Source organism: Nipponia nippon, unplaced genomic scaffold, assembly GCF_047370975.1.
Source record: "Nipponia nippon isolate SJK-2023a ecotype South Korea unplaced genomic scaffold, ASM4737097v1 scaffold_4, whole genome shotgun sequence".
NCBI classification, from domain to species: Eukaryota; Metazoa; Chordata; class Aves; order Pelecaniformes; family Threskiornithidae; genus Nipponia; species Nipponia nippon.
Genome location: NW_028262358.1, coordinates 80556561 through 80581642, shown reverse-complemented (window position 1 = coordinate 80581642; position 25082 = coordinate 80556561). Strand labels below are relative to the sequence as shown.

At 37.3% G+C, this 25082-nt stretch overlaps 1 protein-coding gene across 6 annotated transcripts in view; it reads right to left on the bottom strand.

The window, feature by feature from the left end:
* Positions 1-583: 583 nt before the first annotated feature.
* ASCC3 (activating signal cointegrator 1 complex subunit 3) overlaps positions 584-25082 on the bottom strand; it is a 289170-nt gene continuing 264671 nt past the window's right edge. For 3 of the 6 annotated variants that reach the window (XM_087773464.1, XM_087773466.1, XM_087773467.1), the window contains 6 exons: positions 22957-23181; positions 10112-10263; positions 9453-9603; positions 3450-3656; positions 1296-1471; positions 584-1197 (listed from right to left, as the gene is read on the bottom strand). In XM_087773464.1, coding sequence (XP_087629590.1) covers positions 1050-1197; positions 1296-1471; positions 3450-3656; positions 9453-9603; positions 10112-10263; positions 22957-23181 — 1059 coding nt within the window. In that variant the 3' untranslated portion in view covers positions 584-1049. Of the gene's footprint in view, positions 1198-1295; positions 1472-3449; positions 3657-9452; positions 9604-10111; positions 10264-18117; positions 18606-22956; positions 23182-25082 lie in introns of those variants that run through there. The other 3 variants (XR_015707982.1, XR_015707983.1, XM_087773468.1) reach the window with 2 other exon arrangements.

Below are 25082 nucleotides of genomic sequence, written 5' to 3'. Positions count from 1 at the left end.
CTTGAATCCCCTTAAGGCTGAGAAGAGGACTGACCTCAGGATGTGTGGATCGAGGTAAGCAGCCTGATCACTGTATTGTGCAGAAGCTCCTACCTTTGCCCTCCAGATCTATGCATTGCAGACGGAAGTGCGTCCACGGTGCTATCACCGCGTTGGGCATCTCTTAGACAGTACCTGTCGTCTGGCAGAACTCTTCCTTGCTCATCAAGCTGTCTGTTGTAAGCCCCGTTTTTGGAGCCTCACTCTCCCTTATTTACAGAATGTAGTTGCCCACTTTAGCGCTGAACCCTAGACAAGGATACCAGATTTCATACACCTTAGTCCTTCAAAATTCATGGTGTATATATATGTATGCACGTACATGTAAAGGGTAAACTTGATCTATATAAATTGCATCATTGCTATACTGGAAATAATAGACTATTTGGCATGCCTTTATAACAAGATTTACTGCATATATAATTAATATAAATTTGTGAAATTTTTCCTTTAGATTATCACCTTCAAAATATAGTATGTATAAGAGGAGGATTTTGTTACTATATATCTCATATTTTACACTAAAAAAATCCAATGCAAAACATTCTTAGGGACTTATTTTTATTAAACGTGAAATATAACACCTCCATTGATATTTTCAGCAGTTCTTAGATCAAATTTTGTATTTTTCCCTATAAATTAAAAAAATGACTATTTAAACTACATTAATACATAGGCTACAGAACACTATCCAAAATGAAGACTATAGCCCTAAATTTGCACAAGTTACAATATCTTTTAGCCTTTTATTTTGATGTGTCAAAATTCCATTAACAATATGACTTCTGAAAGAAGAAAGATGAAACAAGGAAAGACAAATCTTCGTAAAGGAGTAAGGCCACTGTGGCTAACTCTGTGTTACCAGAGTCAATACAGTAGTCACTTTCAATTTCTTGGTTGTCTTGAGGTTTGAAGTTGGTTCCACTAAGGCAAACGCATTTTTGGATGTCCGGAATGACCAGATGTCTTAGCTACAAGAGCAGTTCTTTTAAAGGACTTTTCAGATCACCCTACTCGAGAGCCAGGTGACTCATAGCATCAGACACCTCCGCTGTGACTTGTGCTGAAGTACTAGCTGGTGTAATGTTCAGGTAAATATCGTACTGTTGGTCCATGCCAAGGTAACTGTCACTCATGAGATACAACGTGTAGATACACCTAAAATGTAAAAACCAGAATCATTAGTTTGGAAATTGGGTCTTGACTACTTGGAAAAGATAATCATTAAGAGAACTTAATTTTTAAATTTTACATACTTTCCAGGAGTTTCTGGCGTATAAAAAGCAACAGAAACAGTACTTCGATTTCTGACATATCCAGTTCTCTTCAGGGCGATGAGTTCTTTTTTATCAATTTCTCCCAATATCAAAAACCATCCTTCGTCTTTAACTTTGGGGAATCGAGGAGCCACTGCTTTACTGTCTTGCTTTCCCTGTTGGGAAAAGAAACAGTTTAGTAAAACCAGAAATCACCTTTCCAAAATGCCATTCTTCCTTGAATGAAAAACATCTCAAAACCACATTGTCATGAATTTTTATATAAGATGATAATTTAGCCAGACTAAAATATTTTTGTTATTTCTTTCCAGATGAAAGTTTTTTTTTTTTTTTAAATAAAATCACAGTCCACAGAGAAAAACAGAGAATACGAGATACTAGTCCACTTATTTTGTAAGCTATTAAAACTTGAATGGAAATACCGTTCCCTTTTTGTAATTTCATCTAATGTATTCCAAATGCTATTCTCTGCAGAAGGGTTAATTGTAAACCTTGTGTCTTTAATGCTAAACAATATTGTTCAAGATTAATATAAAGACAAAACCAGCACTTGAAGTCTTTATTTGAGGTTGATATAGCAAAAGGAAAGATTATGTCAGTGATTCTTTAAGACAGTGACTTTACTGCTGAAAGCTGCAGATATAATGACGCACGCTCAATCAGCATTCATTTCGTGTTCTGTAGATGGAAAGGTTTTACTGAAGATTTACACAGATGAAAAAGCACCGCCATGGCAATGAAGCTTCAGAAACAGTTTGATCCAGCTGTTTCTTACAAAAGAGGGATCAAATTCTAGGAGAGGTTTATAAAACAGTGATCACTTCATGAAATGCTCCTGCTCCCTTCTTTTCCATGGCTTCTGGTTAGGAAAAGTCTCTGTCAGTAACTGGCAGAGCAAATAGAACGACTTACGGAGGAGCTTTGACCCTTTTTCCTTCCTACAAATGGGACAGTCTCCCTTGAAGCTATGGTGAGCCTGCTGTAGTCAGGACAAGAAGTCTTTTGGGAAAGAAGAATACTTTGCAAATATAATTCTTTAACTCATGTAAGTTAACTTTAGGATTTAAAACAGAACATATGTATCTCTGTTATTATTTTTATGAAAATGAAGTTGTCTTAAGAGTCTCAGAACTAACATCTAAAACTGTTCCCTGCTTATATCTTGAACTCTTCTTCGTATCTTAACAAAAATGCGGGTAATTATCATTCTTAGTTGTTTGAAATGCTAGAGAAATTCATTAGCAAAATTATAATCATGGTGGTCCATATGCCACTAATGGTATGCAAATGACAAAAAAAATGCATCTGTAAGTAAGCGATGGCTGCAGTGCCAGCAGTGCCTGATTTGAATGCAGGGGGCATGGTCTTAACTCTTCCAAGAGCCGAGAAACAGGTACAGCGAGCTACTGCTGCTAGGGGCAGTGCCGGTGGAAACCTGTGCAGCTGCTGGTGTTTCTGGCTTGGCACATGAAGACTTGTGAGGGCCTGGTGGGGTGAGCAGCCCAAGAGGAGATGGGATGTGCTTTAACTGGGCAAAGGGCTGCGACTGAAATTGGGGTGTGGAAAAGAAGTGTCTCTAGAAGTTGTTCTAGGAGCCGTTCAAAAAAGCTTCACATGTGAAATATGAGGACAATATCCTCAGTGAAGGCCTGAGGATGTGTGATGAGTAGAAACATAGGTATGGGTCTGGTATGCAGTTTGGAGGTACATGGGAATATAATAGGGAACCTTATAAACTGGCTTGGGGAAGCAGGATATGCAAAAGTACGAGTGGTAGGAGCCTGGGGTGGGCGAGTACTTAAATACTGCCTGTGAAGTTTTCTTCTCTGCTGTCACTGCCTGTAGTACCCAAGCATATGAACTTTATGAGTTTCTGGTTTGTAAAAAATGAGAGATTTTTTTCATTGACTTGAATTGGTCTAGGATTTTACCTTAAGAGTCTATTACTATCCTATTGCAACCTGAAAAAACATTTGCTTCATTACTAACACAGAAAAGGCTTTGAAAGTGCTTACAATTTACTTAATACTTAAACCATAAAAAAACCTGTTATGCTGTATAAAGCATTATTGATAATGTAAATGGATTATTGGAAACTTGTGCACTTGGGAAGGAAATGATAAATTCACCTACCTGATACCCCATCTGGGTTCTCTGCAGATGGATTTGGAGCACATACTCTTGATCAGCATGTAGTTTGATCCATCTTTTGTCGTCTCGCGTGTCTGTTGTCGAAGAGGGAACAGGCACTTCGGTCTGTGGCTGAACTGGGTCATCCCAACAGCCCTTAATGCTCAGGCTGACATTCAGAATTGGCAAACGGGACAAGAAATTCCAAGCCTGTAGAAAAAACAGATCCCTGTGGATTACAAGACAATCTATACAATTCAGACCATTGTCACTGTAACAATAACAATTCAATGTGCAGTCTACGTATTTATTCTATATTAGTAATATTTTATTATGCATTAGAATATCATATATAATCGTAAGACTCTCAATCATAAGCAAAAATACTCTTCATTAACCTCTTACTCTGCTTTCTTCTAAGCAAATAAGACAAATGTGAAACTCCTCAAGCATGTTATACATGCCTCACTAAGATTACTGATGTCTGAACACAGGAAAAATTCCTTACCGCTCCCAATTAAAGTATTTTTTTCCCTATAAGCCACTTAAAAACTAGTATAATTAAGTTTTAAGTTAAAGTTCCTTAGCATAATCCATAAAGAACAAGTCACTGCAGTGCTAATTAGCAATGGGCAAACCTCAGAGAGTTCAGAGGATCAGTACAGATAATTAACCAAAAGTTCAACTGCATATCCAAAGTTATCCCTAGTTTTTTTTTTTTTTTTTAAAGGTTTTCTTGCATTGATTCTTCACGAACCCTCCTTCTTACAGTCCTCCTGAGGAATCTGAAGTCTCTGTGGTTTCTCACGAACTGCAACAGGCCCTCAGCTTTCTCTCATCCTTGTACAGAGAACTGTTGTTAGAGGCATACAATTCGTGTAGCTGAACATGACACTCTGTTCAACCTTAGAGAGGCATCCTGAAAATGCAGCCCTGTGTATTGGTCTCTATCAGCCCATTTTGGTCTCCATCAGCCAAGGAAAAGCAGCTCTGGGAAGCTGTGACAAAAACGGAGGGGACTAATGCAGGCGATCATTTAGTAAAAAGAAATTCAGCATGTTCACTCGATGAAATTTGTTAGGAAGAAGAAATGGAAAAAGGGGCTGTGGAATGGAGGCAGTGATTTGTGGCCTCACTATGGCTGAAAAAGATAGATGGGGCTGGCACTGGAAGAAAAACAAACAAAAAACCAAGAACCACCCTCTGCCCTGCCCTCCTTCCCCAAAACAAAATAGGAATCAGCTCTTCACCCATGTTTTCAAACCACACATATGAAAAGCTAGAGGGTGGGAAGGAGAAGAAGGGAAAAAGAATATTGATCTTGGTAAAGAGTCAGCAGATGTCAAAATGGGAACCTGTGGGAATGAAGAGGGTAGCCATAGTCGCATGGGCAATGCTGGCATGGAACAGAAATGTTTAATCTGGAAAAAGACTAAAGTATATTTTATTTTCCATGTATTGGTTTGACCATCTTGTGTTTCAACAAAATCTATTTTCATTTAGATTGTGCTTGATATGTCTCTGATTACTTTTTCTGTGCTGGAAGGCACAGAGCCCTAATAAAAGCTCAGTTTGCTTTTTGGAGACATCATTGCCATGATTCGTACTGACAGTAATGGTATACGTTAATGCAGAATTAGGGATACAGCAGCCAGGGTGAGCAGACCTATGATGGCACTGCCGTAAGAAAAGGTGGTGCCGTCCCTCCCTCCAACGCCCTCCTCGCCAGCTAGCTGTCCCCCCTCCATCCCTGATACGCTGGCACTACCACGCTGTGATTGCGCAGCTAGATGGATCAGCTTGCTAATCATTTTGGTGACAGCATGAACTTAGATCAGCTTAAAGCTGATTGTGGAAGCATATTCCCTAATCCTGTGAGGACTCTGAATAAGCATGAACCTTCAGTGCCACTGAAAGAAGTGGTCCAGCCTCCTCCCCTGCTGGCACAAGTATTCATGTAGCCACTTGGCTACAGGCCATTTTGACTGTCAGCGAGAGGGTTGGTGTGATCCCTCCTCCCCTCATCCCCAGATGCTCGTTCCCACCTCCTCGCCCGAACCAGCCACAGTGCCTGTGCAGCTGTGCAGCCAGTTAGGTCAGGAGAGGTGAAAATGGCACGGGGAGGGCAGGACTGCCCATTTCGGCTGCAGCGCAGACTTACGTTGGATTAAAATGGCTGCATTACCAGAGCCTGGCTGAACTAAATGAGAAAACTGATTTAGGCTAAAACTAATCTCTCTCTCTCTCCCCTCTTCTGTGTGCTGCGTGAACAGCTGTGTCTGTTCAATGGAGAAGGTGGGGAGGGCCAGCTGTGAGCACTCAGGAACCGCAGTGTAAAAGCAGGGGACACTGATGAATTGCACCGATGTTCTCAATAGTGCCTTAGCTAAGAAAGGACAGGAAAATTATAACAGAAAATAAACGGCTAGAACGTTAAGGGAAAAGATATCCCTCTTTGTCCCAACTCTGAAAGGGAGAAGGGGGGGAAAGGCAGCACCTTGAAGAAGGAGAAAAAACACCACAGACATTCTTAATTCATTAGTTGTTGCCAGGATTTTGCTACATTTAACACACAAGACACTGCTAAAATCACCTCCAGCAGATCGCACTGGATGAGGCAACTTGAGCAGTAACACCTTAACTGGCAAATGGTTTTCTGTTTAATGTAAAGGTTTTTAAGACGAAGCTTACTGTAGGAACTGTACAGACCTACTGCGTCAGACTCTCCGTGCACCAAAGCAGTGTACTGCTGCCGTCTTCAGTAGAGGCACCCTAATATGTACCAACCCGGTGATCACCCCTTTGGTTATACTTTAAATACCACTTACCTAGAAAACTTTTATGTGTACTATCTCAGAGGACAGGACCTGTTACAATTATGTTAGAACAAAGTTTAATTTCAGCAGAGATCATAACGTGTTAACTCCTTTAGTGGCGTGACTTGTCGCTCTGTTGAAGACTATGAATTGGTCTGGTTTGTACCGTACAACCCCAACATATTCTATTTGTCAAAGGCTGTCATGTCCTCATGTAGCTTTTACAGTGCAAACAAAACAAAGTGACTCTGAGTAACATTCTAATTAGATAAGAAAGTAGTTGTAATATGTCATTCTCCAGGCCCTGTGTATTTGAATATTAAAGGCAAAGTTAGTACTGCTTGATCATTGATACAATATGGACAGCAGGCTGCCTTTTTATCATCCATGCGATGTAGAAAAAAATGAAGAAATGCTTTTCTTACTGAGGAAAAAAGTCAAGTAGTAGCAGCTGAAAATGAAAATGAAGATTATAGGAACACAGATACTTCCAGAGTAAAAGCAGCTAATACTACGGCAGGGATAATATTTTTTTCAATCTTCAGGTTTCTTTTTTCTCTTTCAATAATATAAATATCGGTTTAGTATTGTTTTAAAAGGTGCCTAATGCCTAAGTGACTTAGAAACTGAAAAAGATTTGTTAAAGAAATATGATTCAGAATGAATCTCTGAAACAAACATGGAGCTTAGGTCAAAGATCAGAGTTACAGTCTAAATAGTTTTTGAATGTAAAAGCTTTTAAAGCCCCGCTGACTTTCAATGAGGTTTAAGATTATAACTAACTTTTGGAAAATTACACTCAGGCTCCCACGTCACTTAGGTATTTCTTGACAATTTTACTGGTTTTTGCTGTATGGGATGACACAAGCACATATTATCTCCTTTTAAATGTATCAACGTGCCAATGTGTGCATGTACATATATACTATACATCTATTTACCTACCAAACCCATAGATTCAAATAATAATCACATGAGAAATTCTTCATGAACCTTTGATAACATCATTAGCATTTTTGCCAATAATCTGTCTCCCCAGGACTTAGCCTAATATTCCAAATCCATGAGCAGCTTCAAGAGCTGCTATTTAAAAATTAATTACCAATCTGCTTAAAAGACATTTTCTTCTTTCCAAATGTGAAATTTCTTCCTTTTCCTGCCTGCCTCAAATTTATCTAAAGCTCAAGCTGTTTTTACCAGTTTCATGCTAGTAACAGATTTAAGATGCTGGTTCAATATACTGTGAGTGAGAAGTAAAAGGTTTGTTAGGAAAAGAATGTTTTTGGCAATTTAGTGGTGTACTTATCACGTTATTTGGCTTTGTTCAGGTCTGGAGCCAGAATGTTAGGCTTAAGCTCTGTAATCTTATATTCTTTCATTATAGAAAATGTATCATAAAGATGCATTTATTGAAGAATTTTTCTCTTGGTTGGCCCCTGTCTAAGTGTGTATTGAAGGACTTTACATATGAAGGCACTCAACAGGCTGTCTCAATATGAATTTTAGTTCTCTACAAGGTATTACAATAGGTTTTTTTTCTGAAAAAAAAAAATGCTGCAAAGAATATAAAATGCTGGTATAAACGTTTCACATTTGCAATGACCTGCAAAATACAGTCATGGCTTTGCTATACCCAATACGGCCATTCCCAACTCACGGGAATGAAACTTTCTCCTTATATGAAGCTAAGGCATTATGTTTTTCCCTCTTAGATGCATCTGTATTTACAAACATAGGCATATAGAGGCACAGAGTCATTCACAGTGTGAACGTACACACCACATACACACAAGCTATTTTTGAAGAAACTGCTAAGACATTTCAATACCAGCCAAACATATTTATCTGAGGATTAATCTTCATCTATTGAATCAGACGAGAACACTGCCATGCATACAATTATTTAATTAGCAGCCAAATCCTCTGCCAGTCAGCAGCCGTTCCAGGCATACTGATGGGGCAGTAGATGCAAATCTCACAGTAGTACTGCTTTTTCTCATTACTACTGCAATTAGCACTTAAATTGATGCTTTAAACATACTAATTTCTGGAATAATTCAGGATTTGTATGTTACCTGGGATCGCCTCACTGCAGAGACGACACCAGATTGCTACGCAAATTGAAGCACTTTTGAGCCAAATAACCATCATCATATCAGACAGAGCCAATTTGCATTTGCTTTTAAAGATAACAGAATGGCAATTTATGCAAATAAATTAAGTAAGTTTACTTCTGAGTTCTCCCTGAACTAATTATAACAATGTTCTAATTTTTTATCACATCTGAAAGTTAGACTGAAATCAATGCGTATTACGTTAGAAATCTGTTGCTAAAGGAAGCCTTGTTTTGATGTCAATACATTTTCTTAATTCAAAATTTTGATGTTAATTTAGTTACAAATGCAGATGTCTGTTACAGACATTTAAGTACTTTTCGTCTTGTTTGCATACCAGTAAAAGGTTTAGCTGAACCTGAACAGTCAAACACAGGACATATTGCTGCCCTTTTAAATATGCAAATAAAAACCACTTGAAGTATAGCTTTTGAAGTTTTCATCTTTCATACATTTATTTGAAATCAATAGGCTTAGCATGTGACAAATACTATGGCATATAGCTGTCCTTTGCTGGAAATGGCTTGAAAACCAAACTGAAAATAAGACTCCAGCAGCCTCAACATTTTGAGACAGTATTTTTTTCTTCCCCCTGTGAAGTGTGAAAATTCCATCTGCTTTTTCTGTTTCAAATAGAAAATGAATGAGTGCTGGATCTTTTACTAAGGGTATTGTCAGAAAAAAATGGCATTTGACAGACCACTTCAGAAACCAGCTACGATGACATTTGCAATGCATGTATTCCTAGTGCATAGCTGGCTATGAAAAGGTGGATAACACTCAGCAGATTGAATGACCTAGAGAAGCATCTTTAGAGCAAAGAGATGTGGTAATATCAGCCATAAACCAGACTCTGTTACTGGTTAGCAGGGAATAAGTGAAAATAATATTAAGAAAACAGGCAGAAAGAAACCCTGTAAAGCTAGCAGTACCTTGAAATTAGAGCAATGCATGTGTTGCACTTTATACAGAACGTCACATGATATTTGCTGAAAGGAAGCTAAGAAAGTATTTCTTTTCCCAACCACTCTTCCTTTCCAATCGCATTGATAATGACCACGGACAGAAAGTATTACCTGTGAAATGTGTGCTGTTTGCAATTCGCTGTCCACAATGGAAGCAAAAACATTCTCTCTTCCTTCGCAGGCAGCCATTAGTTCGGGAAGACACTCGATAGGTCCTTGGTAACCTCCATGCACACCCTTCCTTTTGCCTTGGCTCCACTTCCTGATACAGACAGCAAAACATATGCCCAGGGAGGGAGAGCAAACATTTGTTTTCAGTTGTTTTGCTGGTAAAACTTGATACTGGTTTCTGTTATTAAATGCTGGTCATTTATTTTTGGGCAGCATTAGTTACTGCATCGTCTAGGCATCTATAGAGCTTGGCAGCATCTATGATATTAAGATGGATACTAATGTATTTTTATAATGGATTAAAATAAAGAGATAATTAATATACAGCGTTAGATTTGTTAGGACTTGGAACCCTTCCAGTGATCTCTTGTTAATTTGTCTGGAATCATGGTTCTCAAAATAATCTGTGGAGGTTAATTAATCAATGAATATTGAAAACAGAAACTCCATTTGGGAAAGAAGCATCCCTGTGAAAGAATGAGTTCTGCTTCTGGTGCATTAATGAACGTTCTCGGGTACAACAATGACATTCAAGCACAATCAGCAGTCAGAGATGGAATGAAATTGCAAACCTGCAAATGGTTAGAAGAATTACATACCGAAAAAGGTAAAGGTGTTGTAGCTCTATATTGGGCAAAGTAAGCAGGGAAGAGTCATGTATCCATCTACCCTGAACCACCATCTGCACCAGATTGGTTATATTCAGAGCAGTCACCAGCCAGCCATGATGTGCTGCAACATCCAGCATTGCCTAATCAAAGGAGACATATATAAAAAAAGAGAATGCAAGTATAATTGTGTACCTGGTTCATACAAGTAAAAGCATTTACTTAATGTTTAACATACAGGAATTTCTAGGCCTTCAGCATACGAATTTCCTTCAACCTCTACTGATGGCAGTAGGCACCTTTTGAATGAACCTTGAAAAAAGATGGCTTAAATCTTGCATCATCATCATCATCAACTCTTACCCTTGCAAATGTAATTTACACCATGTTTTTGGGGGTGAGAGCAGAAGGTGGGATCTTTTCCTTACAAATAACCTCTCTTTTACATAATCCAACTCAGAATGAAAGGAGTAAATCTCAAAGTTTACTGTAAAGGAAGAAGTTACAATTAACTGCAGTATTGGTTTTATTTTGACATGAGAGCTTTGCCAGAATTGCATATTTATTCAAAAATCCTTGAACTATTTAAGAACAACAACAACATATTTACATTTGTTCAAAAATTAATACTAAAGCCACTTACTGGTAGCAGTTATTATTCCCATTTTAACCTAAGGACTTAAAAAGCCTCTTGAATTGGAATAGATAAAACCCCTAAAATTTAGCTTAATAAGCATTTTTGAGGTTTTGTTCAACACTGACACCTAACCTGAAATCTTGAAGAAAGATTACAAAACAGCTAATAGTTTACCTAGGGTAAAGAACAGTCAGAAATAACATGGATTTCACCCTTTGCATTGTAAACAGTTGATTGTCTTGAGGATGAGGGATGCTTGGCTGTCTCTCTTTTGGTATCTCTATCCTGAATCTGAAAACCTTTCCCAAAGTACATAAAAAACCCAAGCAAACAAAAAAACCCTATGCAGTTACGCATCACACTTTAAAGTGTTAATGATCATCTTGCCTTCCATGAGTTTCTGTTCCATTTCTACTTACTATGTTTTAGACAATACAAGTAAAAGGTATACTATAAGTATCACTAGCATAAAGATCTAAATCTGCAAAATTCATTATGGATTGTGCATTGCGCGTGGCCCTATCAGCATGAAAAAATTGTTATGCTTGCTTTTTTCCTGACTGGACTTAAATTCTGTTTGTCTGAAGGAGAATTTAAGAGTTCTTCCAAAGGAGAAAGGATCAAAAATGAGTTTTTGGTTTCAACATCATTTTTTTAATAGCAAATGCAGTTATTTTAACATATACTTTTCATCCTGTCTAGAGTACATGAAAACAATTATTACTATTCATAGAAGCATTTCAGCTCGTGAAGAAAATGATGCTATAATATGATAGTTGTCTTGCTTATTTTGTTGCTTAATACCATTACAATCACAATAAAGTGTGGGTCTTCATATTACAATACTCTAATTCAATAGAAAGTCATGTATTTAAAAGTGGTTTGCCATGTAGGAAATTTGGAGTTTGATTAAAATACTAGAAAATGTTTTTTAAGAGAGCAAGGAAAGAGTCTGGTCTATTGAACAGTTTCGACACTTCTTTAAATACCATCTTCTTGATATTAGGAGAGCTGTAGTTTGATTTTAGGACCAGGCTTAAGATGTTTCCATGGGGTTTTGTTTTAAAGACAAATGGTATTGTTTGATATTTCCTTAGACAGCAGATACCTGCATCATTTTAACTTATTTTCCAGCCACTAGTGTAATGAGGAGAAGCTGTCTATGTAAGTCTTTACATTTAATCAAATGTTTTACAGACAAACAAAAGGCAGCATTTACTTAAGGCAAACTAAACAGTGAAATCTTCTTTAAACAAAGGAGTTGTTTACACACGCAGAGCTATTTCAATTAAATGACACTGATTCTGGAGAAATACTGAGTTTAAAGACACAAGTTAGTTTCAGTCCTGGCCAGTCACACAGTTTATTTTAGCAGTTTACAATGCAATTTCAACAGGTTTTATTCCAGATCAGGGTGATAAGATCAGTGACACTTAGAAAAATATTTGAAGTGTTACCCTGTATTACACAAATGTTGTCTCATTTCTCATGAATTGTGGAAAAAGATCTAAATTTAACACTTAACTTGTTGGTTTTGAAGGAAGAGCCATAGCACCCTGAAACACCCTAATAGCATTCCCAGTGACCCTAGAAATAGTACCTCACAGCACAACATTAGTGGTTTTCTTTTTCTGTCTTTTCACTTGGCTTGCCAAGGTGATTTCCATTCTTTTTACCCAACAGAAAATAAAAGTATGTTAGAAGTCACATTCGAAAGAGGCAGCTTCATGGCCTGTAGATTTATGTGTTGGTTCACATGATTTTTAGTCAGGTAGAGAAGGAATTGTTCTCAGCATGTATCAGAGTGAAGTCCATCTTTTAAATGTACAGGGCGAGTTGCTCTTTACCCACTTCCACATTTTAAAGTATATTGAAGCCTACACATATGGTACAGTCCGTGTCTCTGGGCATGTTGCTCAGACAGCATGGTATCTCTCTCCTATTCTCCACTACCTGATTCTTGTTTTTTCCTTTCTGCTATTCTGAGATAGCCTGAAACATCATGTTCCTCAATGATGAGACTGCTGTATATACGTGAAGAACAATGGATGCATAGATATCCTGTCTTTTCCATGAGCAGCAAGAAGAATACAGTAAGTTGTATTTTTAGTCAGCATGAAGCAGTGGTATTTTCATAAAAATGCTTCTGAGGATACATGCTTAACACTGTTTTCATTGTTTTCTTTCTTTTTTTTTTTTAAAAAATCTATTCCCCTACCCCCACCCCTTTTAACAGAGGTTTGAAAAGGGGAAAAGGAAGAGAGAAGACGTAAGAGAAAGATAAATCTAAAACAAGCTATACACTGAAATTAACTGGAGGATCCTTTCAACCTAGAAAATCTCCTAGAAATTGATAGAGGCCTACAGATAGATATCCCGTAGGGAGTAAGGAAAGCCTGTGTGTGTGAGACTCTGTGTTCCACATTGTTATAATGAATCCACATGGCAAATCCTCTTTTCCTCCTTATTTTCTGCTTCTTCACCCATAGAATTTATTCACAGCATCTCTATCTGGATGTGAAATCCAAGACAGTGACATTGTGAAAAAGTCAGAACAATGGTAAAGTTGGCTGGTTTCATCTGCTGCCTTGGAAACCTGCACACGTTTCATTTTCCACTAAGTGTAAAACACACAGATGCTTGATACTTAAATGGTTATTAAAATTCCTATAAATACTCAAGGCAACAAATTGAGTCATTCCCCTATCTCCAAATTAGCTATATAAAATGTAGCAAATAAAGAAAGAAAACAATATAAAAGACAAAAGAAAAAATGATAAGTATTTAATATTTACGTTGTCTGATGAATAACATTTAGTCTCTCTAGTTTCTCCAGTTGCTGCTTGTTTGGTTTGTTGCTGCTGTTTTTAACTACAAACCAGCATAATTTTCCAGAAATTTGTGGCTCCTTAACTTTAACTCTTATTTGGCAAAGAAGTAAGTAATTTCTAAATATCTTATAGTTGATAAGATTGGAACAGATTAAGAATATTATTCTAAACTGAGAAATGGCACAAACTGGTTATCTGTTTTTCTAGCCTCAGAATTTCATGCCAACACAGGATAATTTCATCACAGAGAAAAAATTAAGAGATGAGGACAGTGGGTCCAAGAAGTGTAACAACAAAACTATAAAGATGCTTTCACTTACAGAAAAAACATAGAAATATTTTTTTGTAAACCAGCAAGTTAAAAAAAAAAGCCCTAAGCCCACCACTTTTTAACCTAAAGTAGAAAAGATGAGGTAAATAGATGGAGGCAGGGGAAATATTGCTTGTTATAATGAAAAATATGTTTACCATCATCTTATTTGGGCCTCTTCCTGCACTTAGGAGAATAAAAGCAGAGGCCTATACTGACATGGCATTAGCTTTTAAGCCTTTCAAGTGTCATACTTGGACAACGACAAAGTAATAATAGAAATTAGTGACACATCCTTTAACATTTTGTCTGTCATTATCAAAAATAGCTTGGCTTCTACCAACATGGGAAGCAACAAGCTATAAACCATGGTGAGGGTAGGACAAAAATGCTGATGATCAGTAAGTGATTGATGTGCGTGTACCTGTCAGGTATGGCAAAAATTTTCATTTTGATGATATTCACAATTGAATGTCAAAATGTTTGGATCAAAATCTTGCTATTTCTTTCTTCATGCCAGGAGTGCATTAATACAAAACCCTCAGCATCTATTATCAGGTTTCCATCATCTTATTTTCCGGAGCTTGGTTATCCTGAAGTACTGAATTACTTGGCAGTGCTATGTTAACGGTTGGACTTGATGATCTTAAGGGTCTTTTCCAACCTAAACGATTCTATGATTCTATGATTTAAACTGATCGAATTGTACCTTTCTGGTCTAACATGAAGCTAAGATTTTACAGTCTGTCCCTTTTTAGCCAAAGTTACTACCCATGCTTGGAATTTAAATTATGGTTTATAATTCCCTGCCTTGAGGGGAAGCAAAGATGGAGGCAAGATGTGTGAGAGGTGAGTGTGTGGCACACTCACTGATAGCAAAACACACTGGTAGGAAAACATTGCTTTTCTCTGGTGCTTTTAAGCACTCTGAATATATGTTCAAAATAACAGATACTGAATTGTTCCATAATGAACATATCCACCCCCCTTACCCTCCCAACCATTTAGGAGACTTGTCTAGCAACTGAAATATCTTTTACTTTAGTAACTTTTTGCAGAGTTTTAACACTGGTTTTGGTATTACTTTCACATCCTTCATTTGAAAGCCAGATATTCTGGATCACTCTTGTATGACTGGGTAGGTGGCAGGGGAACAGAGACTGTAGAACTAGCAGAATTTCTGATCTACTCAAATGACTTAAATAGCTTTTCCCTTTAAGATAAGTTACTGAAGTGTTAAAATGAAACAGCTTGCATCTTATTAACAGAGACTGCATACTTACTGCTTGGAATAATTTCTTCTTCTGTTTGAAGTCACCTGTCATATAACTCTGAATATACTAAGCATTTCTACTTAAATACTGTAAATATAAATGTAATTGTAAACATTGTAAATATAAATGTCAATATTTTGTGGCTAAATTATATTTAAGGCAAGGGGCAATGAAGCTAAATGAACAATGGTAGCTGCTCTGGATACAGAGGCTAGGTAAGGAGACTAAGGTAATGTAAGAAGTGCCATTGTGGCTGAGAATTACATCTGTCATTACTCAGCTAAAAACTGACTGCCTACAGTGATGCCATTGGTGGGAATGACTTGGTAGATGGGGGCTGAAACTGCAGGAGTACTCACGGTGAGCTACATGGCTCAAATTTCTCCACTCTTAAAAGATTAATTTTATTTTTTGTATCAGTGCTTCACGGACTATGACACTTTCTTGAGTGCCTTCATTTGGGAAATGGAAGGCTGGTACACTAATGTATGTAGACCTCTGTGCAGAACGACATTCACTTTAGACTTGAAAATTTATGTAAAGTAAATCCAACACATTCTTGGCCAAACAAATACAAGTCATATTCTGCAGTGATGCTTTAAGGAAGGAAACAATAATTTAAAAGAAATAAATTGTGTAAGACTAAAATACTTTAAACTGTCATTACACAGTTACATCAAAAAACAGAGTTAAGGCTGGTGGGGTTTTGTACCTGAATTTATTGTGTATAGTATTCCAATATCAAATAATCAAAATATCCCCACTCTCGTCTTCGCCGCATGCTAATAGAAGTTCTGTTGTCTAGGACTAGACTTCAGTTAGAAATACGAGTTTAAATCCATAGACCTATTAAAATCATTAGAATGGTGCCTAATTACAGCTGTTTAGGACTATCGAGTTTATATGACAAATATTTACAGATAATAATACGCAAAAGTTTATGCATTTTACCCATTTTCCTGAAAACTACGAATTCAGAATAATAATAAATCTTTTTTGCATATGCTTCAAATGTAGGAAGCCTTCCAATATGTAATATTATATTATGATCCACGTGTGACTTGAGATCATACTAATACAAGTAAAATATTTTTCCAGATGTTAAAGCATGCCATGTACTATAAGTTTCATGTTTTTATATAAATCATGATTACGATGCTTCAATTATGTGCCCCAGAAACAACTGACTTGAAAAGTTGGAATTTATTTGAAGAAGTCTTAAAAAAGGGTTTTACAGTCACTACCTTTTGTATGTTGTATGTTGGTAAAACAGGTATCTACAGAACCTTTGCACTTCAGAGATCTAGGCCAAGATTACTTTTTAGAAATGTATTACTTTGGGGAGGCGGAGGAGTTCTTTCAGATCAGTTAAATCAGACTCATACAGCTGTATAGTTTCAGCCTACAGACCACCCCCCCTCGTACTTTATCACAGATATAATGAATAAGATGTAATTAATCCTATTCAGGAGGCACTCCTTTTATACTGCCCTCTGCATCCCCCTTCCCTTCATTTTTTTTAGAAGCATTTTCAGCTCCCTCTTCCATATGCTCTGCTACCCCCTACGAGAGACTAATTCTTCATTCTCCCATCATCATAAAGGTCTCACTGAGTATGCAAATTACGACCTTCCTAGCTGCTTTGTAAGATTCCTATCCCAGTATTCATCCTTTAGCCTCCATAGTAACATTATTAGTACGATCAGAACCAGGGAAAGGACAAATCACTTACTGTCTGCATTTAGTGGAGTGCAACCCTTGGGTTCTTACTGATTTTTTTTTTGGATAGCATTACAGAGATAAAAGGAGCTATGGAATGTGATACCAGCAATATAAACTTGGTACGGCAGAACCCAACATGTTCAGAACTTGTTGAGTCCCAATATCCAGTTTATTTTCAAATTAGTAATTAATACATTCATATTCTCTACTATTCTAGTGAACTGTAAATACAATAAAATGTTTTTGAGAAAAATCTCTTGGCAAGAAATCCCAATTTCCTAAACATAAACAATGTCTTAAAGATGGCATTTTTTCCAAATCTTACACAAGTCTACCAAACTCATGAAAAGTATACAGCATCTTTCTCATAATAAATCTGCTCTCTTTAGAGTATAAAGTCCGTTTCAAAGTAGTAATGTAATATTTTGTCAATAATTAAAAATTTTTGAGTGCATTCACAAGAATCCTTTTCAACAGCAACAGTTATTCCCAGTAACTTTGTCCTGAACTTTTAGCCCCATAAGGTTAGCATTCAGGAAGCTCAGCTGCTGTCTAACAAACTTAATTAATCAAAAAGTCATTTCCGAGCTGTAACTACGAGTAAAAGTGCTTCAAGTGCGCTAGCAAGCCTACAAGTTAATCAAAATGCTAATGCAGTACAAATTAAAGTTGTGATTAACATTTCACAGTAGCTGCTTAAGTGAATTGATCACACAAATGGGTTAAGCATTACTCATTTCCTCCAGCCCCAACTGGGAAAAGGTTTGTCATGGGTGGGGGAGGGATTATATATAAGCAGCACCAAATGATCATTAAACTGTCACCAAGATGCTTCCATACACCAGTGCACCAATTATCCACAGCAAGCAAAAACCCCAATGCCACTGCCACAGAGGTAACCCTCCCTTCTCCCACATATGTACCTATAAAACACAAGCAGGCAGCACGTAATTCCACCTCAACGTTTCCTATGCCCAGGTATTTTCAGTACAAAGCTATCCATTGCTGCTTAGTATCTATAAATAAGAATTACTGACCAGTATATGCCCTACAAGTTTTTTGATTATTCTATTATCTCCACTCCCCTAATGTGGAATAATAGCCATCCAACCATGAAAGCAGCCAGTATTTAAGTAAAATTGCAAACATGGTGCTATCACTGGAATATCACCACCTACACAAAGAATATGCGTAGTAGCTAAAGAGGTATGGCCTCTGCTCTTCACTTGTTTCTGAATAAACCTCTGCATTCTCAAATTAATTGGATTCTCTTCCCTTCCTTCAGTGAAGCTGCCCATTTATTTATAGTTGCCAGTGCTCCCATTAAACAAAGCAATTATCTCTTTCCCCGGGCACTTCTGGACAAATCTTGCATACACAACCGTAAAATAGGCCATTCCTGTAACTCCCACCACCTTGCAGCAAGTAATGGGCACACCTGCACTACCAACAGACAACACAGGGGCTCAAAAAACACTTACGATCTTTAAGAACTTCTCCGTTTCCTCATAGGCAGGAAAACAAATGATCCAAGGGGTACGGCTCCCCAGGTCAATAGTTTTCATTGCTAGTATGAACTGAGGAGGTTTGGGGAGGATGGGAAGGCCAGAGCTGAGGGACATTCTCGTTCTTTTAGTCCGGGAACTGCAGCTCAGGCACCTCTGCTGTTTGCGGCTGTGCTGATACAGCTCCCACCATCAGCCAGAACAGTCTGCAGTTTAGTAGAGTAAGCATTTAGTACATAAGCTAGTTCTTAAAAGACAGCTGAATTGGGCAGCGTATTTGTGCAATATTTGATGACTCTGAACATGTACCACAAAGACAATTCTCATAAGCAGAACTGTAGCAAAAGCTGCCATTTAAATGACTGGAAACAACTTATTTACTTCAACTATTTTAGAATGGGTAAGGCGGTGTTATGCACATCATCGTCCAGCTAAGGAAATGCAGTACTTAACCTAAAGCGTTTTTTATTTCCTGTCAAAATTAGATTCTCTGGAGGATGGGGAAAGGCAGGCCATCAGTGACAGTGTTACAAGGTCCTCGTTTCAGGGATGTGCAGGTTTCCTGTGCAAACTAGTCTTTGCTGTGCAGTTTGGAATCTGACTTCGTGTCCATCTCCTCAGTGCACAGGTACCCTGCTGAGATGCGTTTAACACATCCATAGGTAAACACTTCTCAAAGGTTAAGGCTGAGCTCCATGGCAGTTCTGCTCCTGGCAATATTAAAATATTTTATCAACGATTATACTACAAGTGGAGGCTTGTGGCCAATCCCAATGCAAAGCCAGCAACTGTCACATTATTTCCTAGAAGAGACTGCCCTGCTGAATCTGAGACCGACGGTATTACTGCCTCGATTATCCATTTCAATTAATGCAAATATAGGCAATAGTCTTAGAACAGCAGAGTAAGAACTGATCGCTGAATACACAGTCACAGAATATAAGGCTTGACAAAAGAAGTAAAAAAGAGATTAGATTTAGTCTGTTTTACATATTCTTAAATCAGAGATAGGAAAAAAGGTGGGGTATTGTCTTTACAATAATAATTATATTCTATAAAATATTAGACAAATAATTTCATTAGCATTTTTATTCTTTGATGTTCTTCTGCAAGAAGTGGAGTGTTTTATTTTGAGCAGCTACTGGAGTGCTCAGCACCATCGTACTGACACCTCTATCTTTTCTTAGTAAAAATAACGCAGACAGAGTGCTAGGCTTGAAGAGAATGTGCAGTCTACTGTAATTGTATTAAAGGTAACAGAGGCAAATAAAAATTAAATGACTCGCCCAATATCACATAGGAAGTCATGGCAGATTTTCTGAGCCATGGGAACCTTCTGTGCTTTATCTACGAGAGCCTGTCACTGATAACAAACTTGTTAGTTTTTGACTTGAGCTTTTCAATGCAGAGCAGGGACATTCCTTCAGTCTAGTCAATGCCTTAGTGGCCATTCATTACAGAGACGGGTGTGGGAGCAGATAGGCATTCACCTTCCAGAAGGTTACGTATTGCTATTCCTGATATTTCTGCAGTAAAAGGGAAAGAATTCTGTATTTCATACTGGGTAAATAGATACTAAATTTTATCTTGCTATAATGAACTCCATCTATACCTAACAAATGCTAACTATAGGAAAACTGTAACAGAATATATTTCTTCCATTTTCTATGTTAACAATTACATTCCTTTATTGAGCCAGCACCACGACTCCTCAAATTCTGTTAAATGCTTATGATTTCTGTCTTTCATCATGAGTACAGATGAACAGAATTCTAATATAAGACCAGAACTTCTAAGACATCTCAGGAAAATTAATTTAAGAGTGATTGCATAATTTTTTTCATTAGAAGAGAGTGGAATCTTACCTGAAATCCATCAGCTACATTTATCTACCTGATGCTGTTAATATAGTTTTCTGACTGACCATTAACACTACTCAGCCTAAAGCCACTAGCAATGAAAGAGGCCCAGAAGATGGAGGAGCGGGTGGGAGGACGCAATAGGTGGGACGTGAAAGGAACCATGGGAAAGAAGGCTGATTCTGGTGAAAGACAGCACAGAAGAGTGGAGAAGTTTAACAGCCTGTGATGAGAAGAGGCTTGCTTACGTATCGTGGCTAGAGATGGCAAACCTGCTCTGCAGGGGAGCTGGGATGGAGGCCCGCTGTACGTATCGAGATACAACCACTTGTAAAAGCTCTTTGAAAGATCTTGCTTTCTTGTAACAGAAAAGCAGCACTGATATGGAAAGTCTGTCATTCACATACCCGCCAGCAAAAATAACAGTTTATGTTCAGGTCACAGTTTGAAGGTTAGCTATACAACCTTAACAGCTAAAGTACTTTGTAAGTAAATAAACAAAAGTTCAACATAACTCAAAAACCAATTCCCATCTCACTGCTGAATTTTACGTTTGGTGGTGTGCGAGCGCGTGTTCACACACACAGAGAACATCACCCACTGAATATGTTTATCAATGGATCCTTCTATGGTTCAGTTCCTTTTCTCACAACTAACATCTTTTTTTCCACCTCCGTTGACCCAGAGTTCATCAGCAGGTCAGTGCTAAGGAAAAAGGTAACAACCAGTATTGAAAGTGTAACCCTGTCTATTGCTTAGATTCTGGGAACTTTAACCTCCATTTGGAAAGCGTGACTAATAAGATGGAACAAATATTCTCCCAAGGGATGTAAACCATGTGCTGACTTCAAAATACAAAAATGCTTGCATGTTTTTTCTTTTTTTTTTTAAAAGAGGATCTTTTTTAAAAAAAAGATGACTGTATATGTAACATTATGTCGTAGCTAACCGAAGGCTGGAGTGACAAGGCACAGTATGGAATGGTATTCTGCTGAACTCTACTTTAGTTTAAAGGAACTGTTGAATATTTTAGTTTTTTTTCTTCTGAGTGATTATTGTTTCTGAAACACCTATTATGCAGTAACAGGATTAAAAAAATACATTTCTTAGCATAGCACGATAAATATTGAACAAAATATTGAAAATAATCTTTAATTTACATTTTTTCCAAATATGTAATTAAACCCCCAAACGCTAATCCATAAACGTCTAAATGAACGTTAAGTATGCGATTTCTTTGAAATAAAGGTGAATTTTCTCACCTGAGCAAGTGACATTGTTCTCTGTTAATAACTGAGTATTATGAATAATTAACTGTTCCTACACTGAAGCTTTCAGCACCATGATTTTATTGATTTGAAATATTTGGAGTAGACTTGCATTCAAGCACTGCTGGTTGCCAAGTTTAAGACTGCGCAGCAATAACATCTGTGGTGTTATTTGCTTCTTACTTTCCTTTTCTTAATGTCAGTTTTGCTTTGTTTGATATTAGTATTACAAGCTTGCAGGTCTTGCTAGTGTAAGGTTAAGGCTCACCGAAATTACTGGACACTGAATTGCCCATGGTATTTTGTCTGTCTAGAGCATTGATTAATAATTTCTTATAGAGTAGTTGTACAAACTAGTAGGCTTGACACAGTGATGTTTGCAGTTACCGTATTGCCAACAGGCTTCAAACAAGATCAAAGCCTCATTCTGATAGTTGACATGTAGATCACTGAGGATATTAAAATCTGAGCAAACGAAAACTGCAGGAAGAAAGAATTACTGTCCCTATTTTACAGATATAGAACTGAGGAGGATAAGAAGAATAGTTTGTTGAAGGCTACCTGATCTTCAAGAACCTGTGAATGAGTCCTTGTCCAGTTCTGCTAAAGAGAATATTATTCCCTTCTGGCAGAATCAGAGGGGCGGCTGTTCTCTGTGTCAACTAGAGCTCACCCTTCCTGCTGTAACTGTAATTGTACTTTCAGATATGGCAGCACTCTATTCCAAACTCAAATTGCTGCTTTAAAATTCTTTTGAGGCATGCAGCTGTGCATGTGATCGCTTGTTACCAGTACTCTCCATGGTCAGTTTAGTTTCTGTGGGTTGCAACTGCAGTACAACTATTACAGTCACAAGCCTCCAGACTGAGTTTAACATCTGTTTTTAAAAGCGTGCTCTTTGATTCTATTATAATTGGGAAATAGAAGACATATCTTTTCACAAGCTAGAGAAAAACCCTGTATCCCATCCCAAATCACATTTCAAAACATGTTTTATTTATGCTTGGCAGTGACTACAGCACTTTTGGGTGCTATAAAAATAAAAGTACCCATGGGATACAGGTTCTTGGGGGTCAGCATAACAATCTGCAGAGAGCACACCCAGGCAGGAATGACTTACGTACAACATTCCGTGATACAGAGACAGAAAGCTGTTGCATATGAAAGAAGAAGCGAGCCCTATGGCAACGGTTGCCTCCAACCAGGGTACCACAGTTTTTACCATAAGTTTGTTTACCTCCAGTTCTGTAAAGTGGGCATCTTTATGGACAACTAGTTCCTCCCTAAACAAAGTGGTATCATACCGTGTGGTACCAGTTCTCCACAAGACTGCAAGAAATCTTCAGATTTTTCTATATTCAAAATATTACAACTCACTAACAATAAATAGTAAAACAACAAGAGTTAAATATTGAAATGCCTTACTATACCTGACATATTCTGATCGCTTGGTCCAGCACTGTCTTTGTGTCAGTTGCATAATCGGGACAAGGCAGCATGGCATGACTGAAGTGGGCTTGCAGCAGGAGGTGTGTTTTTGTGTGTGAACTGTCAAATGAATGGGGATTGACTTCAATTGGAAGATGTTTTGCCAGTTCACTGTTCATCTGATCTTCATTGTGTCTCACAGGCAGATCTGTGTACTCCTCAGCATTCTTTAAAAAAAAAAAAAAATTAACCATTGTAATTAACTTCACAATAATTATTATTCCTTACTGAGACATTAAAAGTATATGCATTTAATTTACTACAGTTAGATTTCATTGTTAAAATAGCAGCATTTTAATGTTTAGAAAGCATACTTATTTATCAAAATCATGTGTGTGGGAAAACAATAGCTAGTAAAATATTCACAAATATTCACACAATTATAGGTTTAAAATTTTTTTTCCACATAGCTGATTTTAATGTTAGAGAAGAAGAAAATAAAAGCAGTGAAATAAATACATTCATTGGATGGACTTAGTATTTGAGATGACCTTCTACAGCCATCTGACCCCGGCTGGCTCACAAAAACATTGTAAGGTTAGCTATAAAGAAGTCAATAATTCACATTTTCGGTTTTCAGGGTTTCTACTTTTCTCGTTGTATTCAAAACAGAGTGGGTTTGAAATAGCTCTGGTAAGGTTCTTTTAAAATATATTTTCAATATTTTGAGCAGTCAGTGTCTAAGCAACTGATGATCAGTGATCAAAGCAAAAAACAAAATTGTAAGGAGGTGCTGAAAACTATCCTCTGTGCTCCAGAATGGGACTAATACCATTCATGCCAAAATGAAAGCTGTCTAAGAACTTTCTCACTGTTGCAAAAAGGAGCTGCACACCAACAGGTAATCTAAATGTAGTTATGAGTAGCAACATCATTGGGGCTGAGAGGAAAAAATATGACTGTTCTAGTAGCCAGAGCAGAGATGTTGATTCTCCTGCCAGGGAAATCTACTGTCTCTGAAAGAAAGAAAATTCAACAGAAGCAGCCTAAGAACTATAATTTAGGCTGAAGAGTCGGTTCTGTGACTTAATTGGTAATTTTTTTCCCTCCACAAAATCCTGTTGTGCATGTATGGGTACATATTCTTGTCTGGAATGAGAATGATCTCTGTAAAGTATAAAACTTGCAAGTAAAATATAAAACTTGCAAGTAAAGTAAGAGTTTTATAATATGGCTTATCTTTTCCATCTGTAATTTAAGAGAGTGTATTTCTTTTGTCATAAAATAAAAAGTCATTTTGCTAGCCTGAAGGGCAATGTCTTCTGAACTATGGGCTTAGCAGAGACCATTAAATTAAAGTGTTCAGGGTTTTATATTCCTCTTAAACTATAGATTCAATATTATGCATTTTAGTCTTCAATCTCCAGTCAGACTTCTTGCAAATCCATATTAATGAAACATTCACAACAGTAACCAATGCAGAGTGAGGTAAAGAAAAATGGCAATTTTAGAACACCTAATAGAACTACCCAATTGACTTGCAAAGTGCTGTATCCACTCATCAATATCCTAACACATGGAAGCTTTTTTGACAATTCCTCAAAACAGTTATATAGCTGTTTTTCACCTTCTTGGAAACTGACAGCACAAAATTTTCTATTTTCTTTAATGGCACAATGAAACTACACCTAAACTGTGAAATAAATGTAAAAGGAAAGATAGGTATTAGAAAATTTAAGATTTGGAAAGAAAATCAGAATGTCATTAATTTATTTCATATCTTGACTGCAGATTAGAAGTGAAGACTAACTGAAGACAACTGCTGCTTAATCCTGGATGTCTCCGCTAGATCTCTTGTGACAACTGTGGTCATTTCTTCTCTGAACCTAAGGTCACAATCTTTTTAAGCCCTATAGAAGGCTGCATGTTTGCTTCACTCTTTTTAACTGGCTTCTCCTTCAAAGATATTTTAAAGAATATTTACCAAGGAGATTTTTTACTTAGTTTTGCTTTGCTGTTTAAAGTAGCAGAAAGAAGAAGGATCAGCCAAGTCACTCCAGACCAATTGGTACTCCTGAAAATGTGTTTTCCCTAATTCTTCCCCAGCACATGTTTTATTTACCTCCAA